The 13247-nt window shown below is 41.1% G+C and overlaps 2 protein-coding genes across 2 annotated transcripts in view; one reads left to right on the forward strand and one right to left on the reverse strand.

Annotated features, from left to right (window-relative positions):
* The window catches only part of KIRREL3 (kirre like nephrin family adhesion molecule 3), a 672744-nt gene that overhangs the window by 643351 nt on the left and 16146 nt on the right, over positions 1-13247 (forward strand). The window contains exon 15 of the mRNA XM_063310966.1: positions 1285-1394. Within this exon, the coding sequence (XP_063167036.1) occupies positions 1285-1394 (110 nt within the window). The remainder of the gene's footprint in view (positions 1-1284; positions 1395-13247) is intronic.
* FAM118B (family with sequence similarity 118 member B) overlaps positions 1041-13247 on the reverse strand; it is a 257749-nt gene continuing 245542 nt past the window's right edge. Inside the window, exon 8 of the transcript XR_010068461.1 lies at positions 1041-1055. The gene's annotated coding sequence lies outside the window, so the exon portion shown is untranslated. The remainder of the gene's footprint in view (positions 1056-13247) is intronic.

Consider the following 13247-nt stretch of genomic DNA (forward strand, 5'->3'; position numbering starts at 1 on the left):
CCCAGAAGAAGGCAACAGCAAGCTACTTCTGTACTCTTGCCAAGACAACTCCATGGATGCCTATATGAAGCCAGCAGGAATTCTATTTCTTTAATTTGTACACCACCCAGTCCCGAAGGCTCCGAGTGAAAAACATCAGAACGTAAGAAAATCTCCTCAAAGATAATAATCAGAATAATCAACAGTATCAAACTTGTGGGAAAAAGAGGAACAGAGTTGTGCTTGACTCAAAAACAGATTTGATTTTACCTACTACAAGAGGTCAAATAATTGCATTTTAATGTTAGGTAGACCTTTGCTGTGTGTCAAATTTGGGGAGGTTACCTGGGGGGGTGGGGGTGTTGTGCTTTCGGTTTGTTTGTTGCTAGCTAATTTGAAGGTCATTTATTGGAAAGGCATAAATCCAATAAATAAATCATCTGCATTTTAATGTGTTTGTTCAAGGGCCAATCATGAATAGCAGGCCTACTTCTCAATGTTTCTTCAAAGCTTGTGGCTGCTTAGATTTACCTTCCTCTCAGTCTTTAATCTTAGGCATGCATAGAGAAAACCGTCTCCCTTTCCTCTCAAGCCTGCTGCTTGTTATCTTTGGTTTAATTTTTCAAAAACAGCCTCTTCAAAGATTGCCAGATGACTCCTGGGATACAGGGGTGGGGAGGTGGGTAGAAACCAAGTCTCTAAATCTCACTGCCCTTCTCTGCTCTTTGCTGTGGTGTGAAAACAGTCCCTCCCCTTCAGCTACTGTGGCTGATTGCACAGTATTCTCTTGGAAAAAATCCAGAATACCTGCTTGTGTGCTCATGGAGTTCATTACTTAGATGATGTGATACTTCATTTGCCAGGGAGGATTTTCTACTCATGGACTTCCAGTATTTTAATTTGGGTGATCAAGAACAGGATGTATAGGAAACAAGGACTATGTTAGAACATATAACATGGAAAGGCACTTCTCATGTCAGTAGTAATCTTCCGTCTGTCTGGACTTCTGGCTCATGATCTTAGATCACTGTGAGCAGAGCTAAATTTTAAGTTTCAGAAGACCTAAGTTTCAAGCCCTGTCAACACTATCCAATGAGTGTTGGATAATAATGAATGGTGGCAACCATGTTTCCCGAATACATCAAATGGGTATCCTAGAAAATTCCCTCAGGTTCTTTCTGGAGTTCCATGCAAATAAGAATATTTAAAAGCATTCCCTAAAAAAATCTGCGGTTGTTCAGAACTCCAGAGCATGAACATTCATATTATTTTTCATAACGGTCAATTCTTTATTCTTTTGCTTAGATCTGAAAGGGGTCGTTTCAGCCAAGAATGATATCCGTGTTGAGATTGTTCACAAAGAGTCTGCCTCCAGCAGAGAAACTGAGGAACACCCAACAATTAAGCAGCTAATGGTAAGGATTTATTCTGTCTTCCCTTAATCCATTGCTGTCCCTAACTTACAACAATAATGAGTGTGGACATATGTCGTTTAGTGCATGAAAGCCTATGACAGGGAGGTATGCTGTTTTGAAATTTCACACATTGCTCAGAGCTGTTAAAATCAAAGAATGCAACTTTATTAATGCAGACAAGAGAAACAGTAGAAATTGACTATTGCTGTTCAGCAAATAGCCTGAGGGCTCTGGTGAAAAGTAAGGTTTCCTAGTCCTTGATAGAGAAGTTGACATGACCACCAATGGACGCAAAGGAAGCTAAGCAGTACATTATCATTGCCATCATCATCTATTTAAGCACAAACAACTACGATGCATGTTCAGTTGCAAGATAGATGTGTATGAACACATACACCAAGTCTTTCAACAGGGAAAGTGTGTTGGTTGCCTTGTTACAGTCAAAGCACTAGATCTCCAAGCAGAGTTTGGGTGGCCTGAAATCACATTCAATTCCAAATATCTCTCAGAGATGATTCAAGGCTATCTCTAAATGGTGTCTCCTGTAACAGTAAAAATAAAATATAAAATAAAACGTGCTGATTGAAATGGACAATTGACCTTGTGTAACTGTTCAACACCTTGGCTGCCTCTTTGCAGAGCAAAACCTCAGATGTTGAGGCCACATGAAGCCCTCCCCCGCCAAGACCTCCAAAAAGTGTTACCAAATTGTAGTTTTTAGAACATCCAGAGAGGGAAAATACTTAATGCATAACCGGAGAGTATCAGTATTACTCTGGTTTAATTAAAATAAAATTATCCTTATGACACTCACTTCTTAAAATGTGGGCCCCAGCCAGCTTTCCTACAGCTAATTTCAATCCTTTGGCCCAGAAGACACTGTACTATTATAAAGGTTGGTAGACCTAGATTGGGTCATAGAGGGGAGTTGGCTTACTCACAGAGTCTGGTACCCAGCACTCAAAGCACAGAGTTTAGTCTACCACATTTGTCATGAAACCAGATGCTGATGTCATAAAGGTATGGTACAAAAAACAGTTGTAGAGACCTCTACTTCTCAATTTCTGATGTTCTCTTTTTCTGTCTCCTCCATATTCCCAGATACGTCAGGAAGTTCTTCTGTGGCATAGCTGTAGGTTGAATTTGCTCATACAAAATTGGGCACAGCAAGTGGGAGAAATTTGCTTTTTTTCTTTTTAATAAGAATTTTATTAAGTTTCAAGACAAAGATAAAAGCTACAAAAAAACCAAAAAAAATTACAGAAAAAGAAGAAAAACTAAAAAGATGTGAAAAAACAAGATAATTTTTTTTTTCAAAGTTACAAAAAGATGCAATTCTGACTTTTAACAGCAAGGATATACAAAATACTGAGTGAGGCTGATTTGAATTCTGACATAGTGCAATCCTGTGCAGGTCTGTTCACAGGTGGATTTTGTTTAGTTGTAACTGACTCCTGGGAAAATATATAGGATTGCAGCCTTAAGACATTCTCTTCATTTATTCTGTCTGTAACTTGACTAAGCAAACTGTAAACAGATACAGTGTAGGACTGAAAGAGAACAACTATTTTCTTCTTTGTGTACGTCATTACCGGGGCGTTTCCTAAAACAAGTGAGATAAGTAGACAGTTCCCAAGGGAAAGTGAAAACAGAAAGCTGAAGGTTCAAATCAGCTGATTCAACATGTAGGAAAATGCTAATATCTTCAAATTTAATACAAAAATAATAACAGGAAGACAATTGTTTACTCCCAATCTTCCTTTATATTCGGAAGGAGAACGAAATCCAAAATTTTAAAAAAAAGATTAAGAAGTAATCCCAAAAATAACAATAAGCACCAAGAGAGCTAGCTTCTCCTCGCTGTAGAAAGCCTCTCTTAGGGTACACATACTTTAAAAAATATACGAATTTGGTGATTTAGAAATGGGGTGGCCAGTCTTAGTGTCCCTTTAAGGCTACAGCATGGCTTGGAAAATATGACATCCCTGCCTCCCAGATGCTCATACCAGTCAAACACGAAATGCTGTTTGCGATCTTCTGGCTACAAGCAGCTGTCCTGAGGACAGATGGGGTGATTCCAGGTGTTTATCCAGAGAACACTCCTGGGCTTCAGGAAAACCTGCCTGAGCCCGAAAAAAATTGCCGCATTGTCAGCTTCGCCCGCTAAGCCTGTGGGCACAGCTGTTCAGTCCACCATGTCCCCACTGGAAGTCTGAGAAATGTTCTTAAAGTTGGGTTAAAATCTGGGTCCAGACCAAAATCCTTGCTAATACATGAAGCTACAAGGAACAATTTTCTTGCTCTCCCTACCATTTGGTGTTCTGCATTCAAATGCCAGATTTGCTTTTTCCCTGCTGGGCCACATTATAAATGACTAATATAAGAAAAACACGTAGAAAAAATATTGAGTCATGACAAATACAGAAAAACTATCCAGTTATAAGCAGAGAGAGAAGAAAAGCAAAAGAGAGGAAGAAGTAAATAGGACATGTGTTAAGCATGTTTGTTGTTTCTCTCCCTGCATGTAGACACACATCCATCATCAGTTCAAATTCTCAGCCATCTTCTATTGACATTCATTCATTTTGACTGGAAAGATGGCTCAGGAAAGACCCAATTGGATGGGGAATCTTCATGGCTGGAGCAGAATTGATTTGAAATGATACAGATATGCAAACCTTATTCTTGAAATGTCTTTGAAAACAGAATGACGAGCTCTCCTTTGTTTATTATTCTCTCTTAGTTGATCCAGCAAATTCTGAATTGTCCTTTGTTTTGTTTTTGAAACTATCTCAGGAGGAAGAACCACACAGTTGGGTTTTGTGCATTCTTCTCAAAGTGAAAATCCAAATGGATATTAATACCAAACGTATTTGGGCATGAATTAAATGGCCAGGTTAAATTTTCATGAAATAGCTTATTTTATTACTGTACAGCTTTATATACTCCTTTATTAATTCTTGTGCAATATATTCCCAATTTACTGCCTTTCAATCTGAGCTGAACACATTTAAATTTAAATAGTTTTTTTTAATTTATATCTCTCCCATAATGCAATGGGGGAGCACATGTTTTGCATTTAGAAGGTTCTCAGTCCAGTCTTCAGTTCCTCCACCTAAGAACTGCCAGAATAGACAACACAGAACTAAATGAAGCAACAGTCTGATTTGGTAATACAGTGGTTTCCCACACTTCTATTTATCAAGGATCAAGAAGCCATGAGTCTTCCTTTTCCTCCTCTCCCATAATATCCAATAATCCCAAAGATTGTTACATCTGAAATCAGTTTTCTCCAGATGTGTTAAGACAGCAGCATCTAAAACTCACACACAGAGATGCAACTTCATAAAGCCCTTTTAGTTCCATTTTATGTTGGCTAAGAACGTTCCTTTTCCTTGGGAATAAAACGTGTATATCAAGCTGTAGAGAGTTTCAGTGGGAAAAGGGAAGGGGACCATATAGTTGGGTCTCTCTCTGACAGTAGATTGTCTAACATTCCAATGAGGCCCCATTCTGGGGTTCAGGCCGTACTTTCTAGCATGCTTTGCAAGCTAAGTAGCCCATTCTTGCTTTGAGTCATCTCTCTCTCTCTCTCTGGAATCCTTTCCTCCAAGCAGCAGAAGCTAATGAAGACTTCCTTCCACATGATTAAAAAGCCTCTATGTCTTTCCTTCTCATTGCTTCCAACACTAGGCACATGATCCTACCTCTAGCAATAACAGGTCCAGCCTGGGCACACTCAAATAATATCCTAATAAGGATTATTAGGAAGAAATTCATCAACGAGCTGACAGATTTGGATCTGGCTTCATTAACATACAGCCACAATGAATCACTGGCAGGATTGCAAACAACCCTGTTGAGTGGTGATGGAAGTAAACCAGCCTGCTGTGCACAGAAAGAGCAAAGGAATCTGGAGATGTGGCAGAAACCAACTGCTGTCATATCTCCTTGGTGTAACTCCATGTTGATTCTTCCTTCTTGGAGTTCTGCCAAATTTCCACTTCAGCCACCTGTCAAAGTTGGCAATGTAAGATGTTACAAATGAGCTTCTCCATCACCCCAGCAATCATTTCTATGTTCAGCTGGCAACTTGCTTGGTGTGTGGTGATGGAAGGTATTGAGGGTTTGCAGATCAAATCTCTAAACAACCGGGAGGAGTGAATACCTTCTGTGCCACTCTCCCATGCACTTTTTCCCTGAGATTTACAAATGAATGTTGCTACTGCACTGCAGGAGGCATTGTGTAGTAAAATAATAAAGCTCCTTTGAAATATCTAGGGCCATGAATGCTCACACTTGGATATAGAAGTAATACAGAATTTTTCCTACCATATTCACTGTTAATCAGTCCTAAACACCATGGTCCTGGTGTTGAAAGAGGAGGTGGGGAAGGGAGGCTGACTGTTCTGTAGGGCTGGCACAGGTAAGGGGTCACTTTATTGACCTCTTATACCATGTCCAACTAATCAAAATACTTCCTACTGGAGTTAATAAGTAGCACTCCTTCACTCCTTTATCCACATGTTCAAGCAAAACCCAACAGATAGCATCAATCATGAGCAATTCAATGAGACTCAAAGACTGTCATGCAATAGTATGAAGATAAGACCCAGGATGTGCTGTGACCCCCAACTTGGCTAAGAACCAGGAGGCAGCTTAGAATCAGTCCTAATCCTCTGAGTTGAGACCCTCAGTGAGGGCCCCAAATGATAAAGAGGGAGTGAGCGTCCACCAAGCTATTTTGTTGGTGCAGGCCAAACTCACTGTACACATTTGAAGAATAGGTCCTATCAGGAGAAGGAGGCTGCTTAGGAGTAAAGCCTATTTGCAATCATAGCTTGTTCTGAATTTCTCAATAATTAACCCCTGGAGTATGAACAGAGTCCCAGTGTATCTCTGACTTTCTAAGTTTTCAGTTCTGATACACCAATGCAGAAGCAACATCTTGATGTAAACACCTCCTGATCAGGCTGATGTTTCTCGGTGTTCTTACTGTGTATACTTTGACTCTTGGGTTAGCTTTAGACTTCTTTTTGAACCTGATCCTGTCTGTTGCTTACCAGCTTCTTGAGCTTTATGCATACACTGTGGACTATTTGCTGACTCTGCTGTAAGTTAATGTTCTTGTTCTGGAACTGTTTTGGGTAGCAACCCATGCCCTAGACAAAGCCAACATAGAGGAGAAGAATCCATAGTCAACTGAGTCAAGAATTAGAACCAGGATTCTGATGCCAAACTAAGCCTGATGTTGAAAACCTATGTCAGCCCCTTGAGGCAGGAAATGCTAAGAAACAGATGTGCAGGGATTTCAAGAATGCTGTTTATTGTGGTAAGGTAGAATAACAGAAGCTTGAAAACCTATCAAAGTTTCTCTCTATTCCATCTTATACCAAACAAAATCAAGGCATTTTGAGTTTCTCAGGACTGAGTAATATTTTCTGAAAATCCTCCCTTTGCTGTTCGATCATCCTTCCCTATTTCCAAGGCCAAATGTACTTGTTTTTTTCACAGCCTATGAATCTTGAACCAGAATTTCCATGGACGTCTTCCTGGAATTGATTCTTCCTGCAGAGCTATGCAATTTCTCTTCCACAGTGCTTTCGCAGTGATACATGGGGATGTTCAAAAGATTTTAGGTTAGGGAAATGATTAATTTGTCTGTTTCTCTTTCAAATCTCATATTTTGGAGAGGAACAGTGTGATGTTGGAGTTGCAATCTGTGCAGGTGGAGCTCTCCGTGGTACTGAAATTGAAGTTGTTTCAGGACCTGGTGAACTCTTACTGATAATGGATCAGATCATCATTGAAATACCTCTCTCTTACTCACTACTGTAAACAATCTGAGTTCATTTTGGCATTTGACACCATTCAAGTGTTTCTACCATCATGTCTAATCATTTTACCTTGAGACACAGCAAGGTCACACTTAATTTGAATGAGGCTCTAAGCTTGAGCACCAAGAGCCTTTGGTAGTGTTCAAGCCTTGTTCTTGACAATGAAACACCTGCAGCTATTTACTGAAAAGGTAATGCACTATTTCTCCTTCCACCTCTTTGTTCTATACTATTTCCTATCATGAAATCCCATTCTTCTGATAAAGGGTACTATAATGGAGTCTCCAACAATTATCTATATCAAACCAACCTTTTTAAACTTTCTTGATCTCAGAGCCAACACTCTTTTGTTTGTTTACATAAGCAGTGTCTCACTACCTTTCAAAGCATTTGATTTTTCACTACATTTTCCTATGGTTTTTGAATGGAGCTTCACAGTGCAATCCAGTATAATTTAACCCAGCAGTAAGCCCTTCTGCATTCAAGGAGCTTACTTCTAGATGAGGCTACAGAGGACTGCAATTTTAATCATTGTGGTGCTTATCCAGTTAAACAGTGAAAAAGCTTCAGATATCTTGGAATATTGCATCTTTTCAACGTTATAATTTTTGGCTTCTACTCAATGAGAAGTTTCCTAGGGAACATGTTCTTGTTAAGGCAAGCGTGCAAGTAATTTCTGTTCCATAAAACCTCATTTATTTCAGCAGGCAGTTGTGGCTCTTTCTTCCTGAATACCAAAGACAAAATATGGTCCAAAAGTCCTCCCAAAATAGTATTGCCTTCTTTAACTTTTGATTGGATGTTTTCTGGCCAAATGTTCCCTGGTACCAGCTTTGAAATCCCCTTCTCACCCTTATGGGTGGCATATGTCTTCATCAGTCTTGGGTCCTCTTCCAGAGGCCTGGGAGTTTGAGGGTTCTGCGCAGTATCTTAGCTGTTCCTAGCATTGCACTCTTCTGGGCAGAGAGCTCTGATGTTGCTCCTGGAATCTGTGGTGGAGAGAGAGAGAGAAAGAGAGAGAGAAAGAGACCCAGCCTTTGATATTCCCATATGAAGTCTTTTTTCTAAACTTCTGGGTATTCAGTTTGCAGGGACTTTATATGCCTGTTACCATCTATGCTTAGAATCCTTTGCAAGTTGAAAAATCCTGCTGCATCATTCAGTGTATGCATGGTCAGCATGCTGAGAACTGCACAACTAAGTTTGGGACTTATGTGGTGAGCCTCTCCCTCTATGTGCTTTTAGAATTCATATATTCTGAACATGAACAGGGCCAGAGTTTCCATAACTGTGGGAATCAGTGTGTGCAGAGAGCAGGGGATCAGTTATTGAAACCTTCCCCTGAGAAACTCCAATTCCCTGTTCAGCAGTGAAATTTCTTGGGATGACTCAGGGCCACTTGGTATTTCTCAATCTAATCCACCCTGCAGAGTTGATGTGAGAATTAAATTGGTGAGGGCACATCTGCCATTCTGAGCCCTTTAAAGGAGGGGCAAAAGACAAGTAGTAATAAAAAAGAAAAAAGGGTAGCAACTGTTCTATCCAAGAGGTTGCTCCAGTTAGTGCTCAGGTAGAGGATAGAGGAGCGGCTTCTCTTTTTGAAGACCACATTCTTTTGGGAATTATCTCTTTTAGGTTGAAGATGCAAAAGCCAGCAGGTAACGAGGAGCAGATCCAGCCCTTTCCTTTCTTTCTTTTTCTTTCTTTCTTTCTCTGAGGACCTCCTCTCCATTGAGTTCCCCATCCAGAAGGCTGAAATAGAGTAACAAGTTGCTCTTGCCTGGAAACTGAACTGATTGCCTGCAGAAGGCTTGTAAATTTAGACCAAGGATTGTATGCCATTCTAAGATTGCAGAACATCCCTTCTCTTCTTGATATATGGTATTTGCTCTGCAAATTTCACTGTTACAAGAAGAACGACAATCCAGTTGTCCAATGAAATCCAAAAGTCACACAAAGAAAGCGATGCTGAGATTGCTCTGTGTTCCCATTCCTGCCAACATCACTATTCTTCACATTTTCTGTCTCAGAAAGCGTTAACCTCAAAATATTTTCCCTCTGTTCTTCCTGACTATTTTCAAACAAGTCTTGTTATAGAGCATACTTATTGATCCCATTTCTAACATCTTTGTGCCCCTTTAAATTAACACTCTGCCCTCTCTGATGTTCACACCACTTTGGTGTTTAATATCAACTGGGAATATGATTAACATGCTGAGGCCTCTCACATTGCAAGCATATATGCAGATGTTAAATAGAAGGGCACAGAATATAAGCCAACGTAGCATCCATTAGCTTCAGCAAAGGATCGTTACCTTGTTGTGGTGCTGGAGCTTGAGCACCTCAATGATGCCATGTGCTAAACCGTGAAGGGCCACCCAAGACGGGAAGGTCATGACAGAGAGGTCAGACTAAATGCAATCCCTGGGGAAGGTAATGGCAACCCACCCCAGTATTCTTGCCGTGAAAACTCAATGGATCAGTACAACCAGAGATATGTCGGTATACCATCGGAAGATGAGACCCCCCCAGGTCGGAAGATGGTCAAAATGCTACTGGGGAGGAACAGAGGATGAGTTCAACTAGCCCCAGACATGATGACACAGCTAGCTCAAAGCCGAAAGGACGGCTAGCGGCCGACGGTGCTGGTGGTGAACGGCAAATCCGATGTTCTAAGGATCAACACACCATTGGAACCTGGAATGTAAGATCTATGAGCCAGGGCAAATTGGATGTGGTTATTGGTGAGATGTCAAGATTAAAGATAGACATCCTGGGCGTCAGTGAACTGAAATGGACTGGAATGGGCCACTTCACATCAAATGACCACCAGATCTACTACTGTGGACAAGAGGACCACAGAAGAAATGGAGTAGCCTTCATAATTAATAGTAAAGTGCCTAAGGCACTGCTTGGATACAATCCAAAAAACGATAGAATGATCTCAATTCGAATTCAGGGCAAGCCATCTAACATCACAGTGATCCAAATATACGCCCCAACCACAGATACTGAAGAAGCTGAAGTAGAGCAGTTCTATGAGGATCTGCAGCACCTACTGGACAACACACCTAAAAGAGATGTTATTTTCATCACGGGAGACTGGAATGCTAAGGTGGGCAGTCAAATGACACCTGGAATTACAGGTAAGCATGGCCTGGGAGAACAAAACGAAGCAGGACATAGGCTGATAGAATTTTGCCAAGACAACTCACTCTGCATAACAAACACTCTCTTCCAAGAACATAAGAGACGGCTTTATACATGGACAACACCGAAATCAGATTGACCACATCCTTTGCAGCCAAAGGTGGCAGACATCTATACAGTCGGTAAAAACAAGACCTGGAGCTGACTGTAGTTCCGATCATGAACTTCTTATTGCACAATTTAGGATCAGGCTAAAGAGATTAGGGAAGACCCACAGATCAGCTAGGTATGAGCTCACTAATATTCCTAAGGAATATGCAGTGGAGGTGAAGAATAGATTTAAGGGACTGGACTTAGTAGATAGGGTCCCGGAAGAACTATGGACAGAAGTCCGCAACATTGTTCAAGAGGCGGCAACAAAATACATCCCAAAGAAAGAGAAAACCAAGAAGGCAAAATGGCTGTCTGCTGAGACACTAGAAGTAGCCCAAGAAAGAAGGAAAGCAAAAGGCAACAGTGATAGGGGGAGATATGCCCAATTAAATGCAAAATTCCAGAGGTTAGCCAGAAGAGATAAGGAATTATTTTTAAACAAGCAATGCATGGAAGTGGAAGAAGACAATAGAATAGGAAGGACAAGAGACCTCTTCCAGAAAATTAGAACCATCAGAGGTAAATTCCAGGCCAAAATGGGTATGATCAAAAACAAAGATGGCAAGGACCTAACAGAAGAAGAAGAGAACAAGAAAAGGTGGCAAGAATATACAGAAGGCCTGTATAGGAAGGATAACAATATCGGGGATAGCTTTGATGGTGTGGTCAGTGAGCTAGAGCCACACATCCTGAAGAGTGAGGTTGAATGGGCCTTAAGAAGCATTGCTAATAACAAGGCAGCAGGAGACCACGGCATCCCAGCTGAACTGTTCAAAATCTTGCAAGATGATGCTGTCAAGGTAATGCATGCTATATTCCAGCAAATTTGGAAAACACAAGAATGGCCATCAGACTGGAAAAAATCAACTTATAACCCCATACCAAAAAAGGGAAACACTAAAGAATGTTCAAACTATCGAACAGTGGCACTCATTTCACATGCCAGTAAGGTAATGCTCAAGATCCTGCAAGGTAGACTTCAGCAATTCATGGAGCGAGAATTGCCAGATGTACAAGCTGGGTTTAGAAAAGGCAGAGAAACTCGGGACCAAATTGCCAATATCCGCTGGATAATGGAAAAAGCCAGGGAGTTTCAGAAAAACATCTATTTCTGTTTTCTTGACTATTCTAAAGCCTTTGACTGTGTGGACCATAACAAATTGTAGCAAGTTCTTAGTGGTATGGGGATGCCAAGTCATCTTGTCTGCCTCCTGAAGAATCTGTATAACGACCAAGTAGCAACAGTAAGAACAGACCACGGAACAACGGACTGGTTTAAGATTGGGAAAGGAGTACAGCAGGGCTGTATACTCTCATCCTACATATTCAACTTGTATGCAGAACACATCATGCGACATGCTGGGCTTGAGGAATCCAAGGCTGGAGTTAAAACTGCTGGAAGAAACATTAACAATCTCAGATATGCAGATGATACCACTTTGATGGCTGAAAGCGAAGAGGAACTGAGGAGCCTTATGATGAAGGTGAAAGAAGAAAGTGCAAAAGCTGGCTTGCAGCTAAACCTCAAAAAACCAAGATTATGGCAACCAGCTTGATTGATAACTGGCAAATAGAGGGAGAAAATGTAGAAGCAGTGAAAGACTTTGTATTTCTAGGTGTGAAGATTACTGCAGATGCTGACTGCAGTCAGGAAATCAGAAGACGCTTAATCCTTGGGAGAAGAGCAATGACAAGTCTCAAATAAAATAGTTAAGAGCAGAGACATCACACTGACAACAAAGGTCCGCATAGTTAAAGCAATGGTGTTCCCCATAGTAACATATGGCTGCGAGAGCTGGACCATAAGGAAGGCTGAGAGAAGGAAGATCGATGCTTTGGAACTGTGGTGTTGGAGGAAAATTCTGAGAGTGCCTTGGACTGCAAGAAGATCAAACCAGTCCATCCTCCAGGAAATCAAGCCAGACTGCTCACTTGAGGGAACGATATTCAAGGCAAAACTGAAATACTTTGGCCACATAATGAGAAGACAGGACACCCTGGAGAAGATGCTGATGCTAGGGAGAGTGGAAGGCAAAAGGAAGAGGGGCCGACCAAGGGCAAGGTGGATGGATGATATTCTAGAGGTGACGGACTCGTCCCTGGGGGAGCTGGGGGTGTTGACGACCGACAGGAAGCTCTGGCGTGGGCTGGTCCATGAAGTCACGAAGAGTCGGAAGTGACTAAACAAATAAACAACAACAAAGCATCCATTAGATATCACTTTCCTTGTATCTCATGGAATAAAGAACTTTGTTACTTTTTCTACTTACCCTTCATATGCTGCTCAGGCCATGCAACTGGGCTAACTTCCAAGCCAGTCTGAATTATATCTACCCAGATTTTGCAGGATGCCATCAGAACTGAAATCCAAAGTATTAAAACAACTGCACCTCCTTGAACCACTAATTTTGTAATTCCATCAAAAAAGCAATCAGGTTTTGTGCCATGCAATTTGCTCCTTCACAACACGATGGGTTGCCCATTGCTAATGTTTTCTTTCTCCCCCAGGAAACTTCACTTAATTTTTTCCACTACCGAAGTCCTATTGGATAAACACCACCAGGATTTCTCATTCTCTTTGGGGGGGAAAAAAATTGCATGCTTGTTCCTCTCCACCGTTTTGCAACAGCATAATTCTCTGTGGCTCTTCCTAATTAATAGTTAAATACACCTAGAAGCTCACTTTACTCTATAGGTTGCCCAGTTCAGATGT

The sequence above is a fragment of the Candoia aspera genome, chromosome 9, assembly GCF_035149785.1.
Source record: "Candoia aspera isolate rCanAsp1 chromosome 9, rCanAsp1.hap2, whole genome shotgun sequence".
Taxonomy (NCBI): domain Eukaryota; kingdom Metazoa; phylum Chordata; class Lepidosauria; order Squamata; family Boidae; genus Candoia; species Candoia aspera.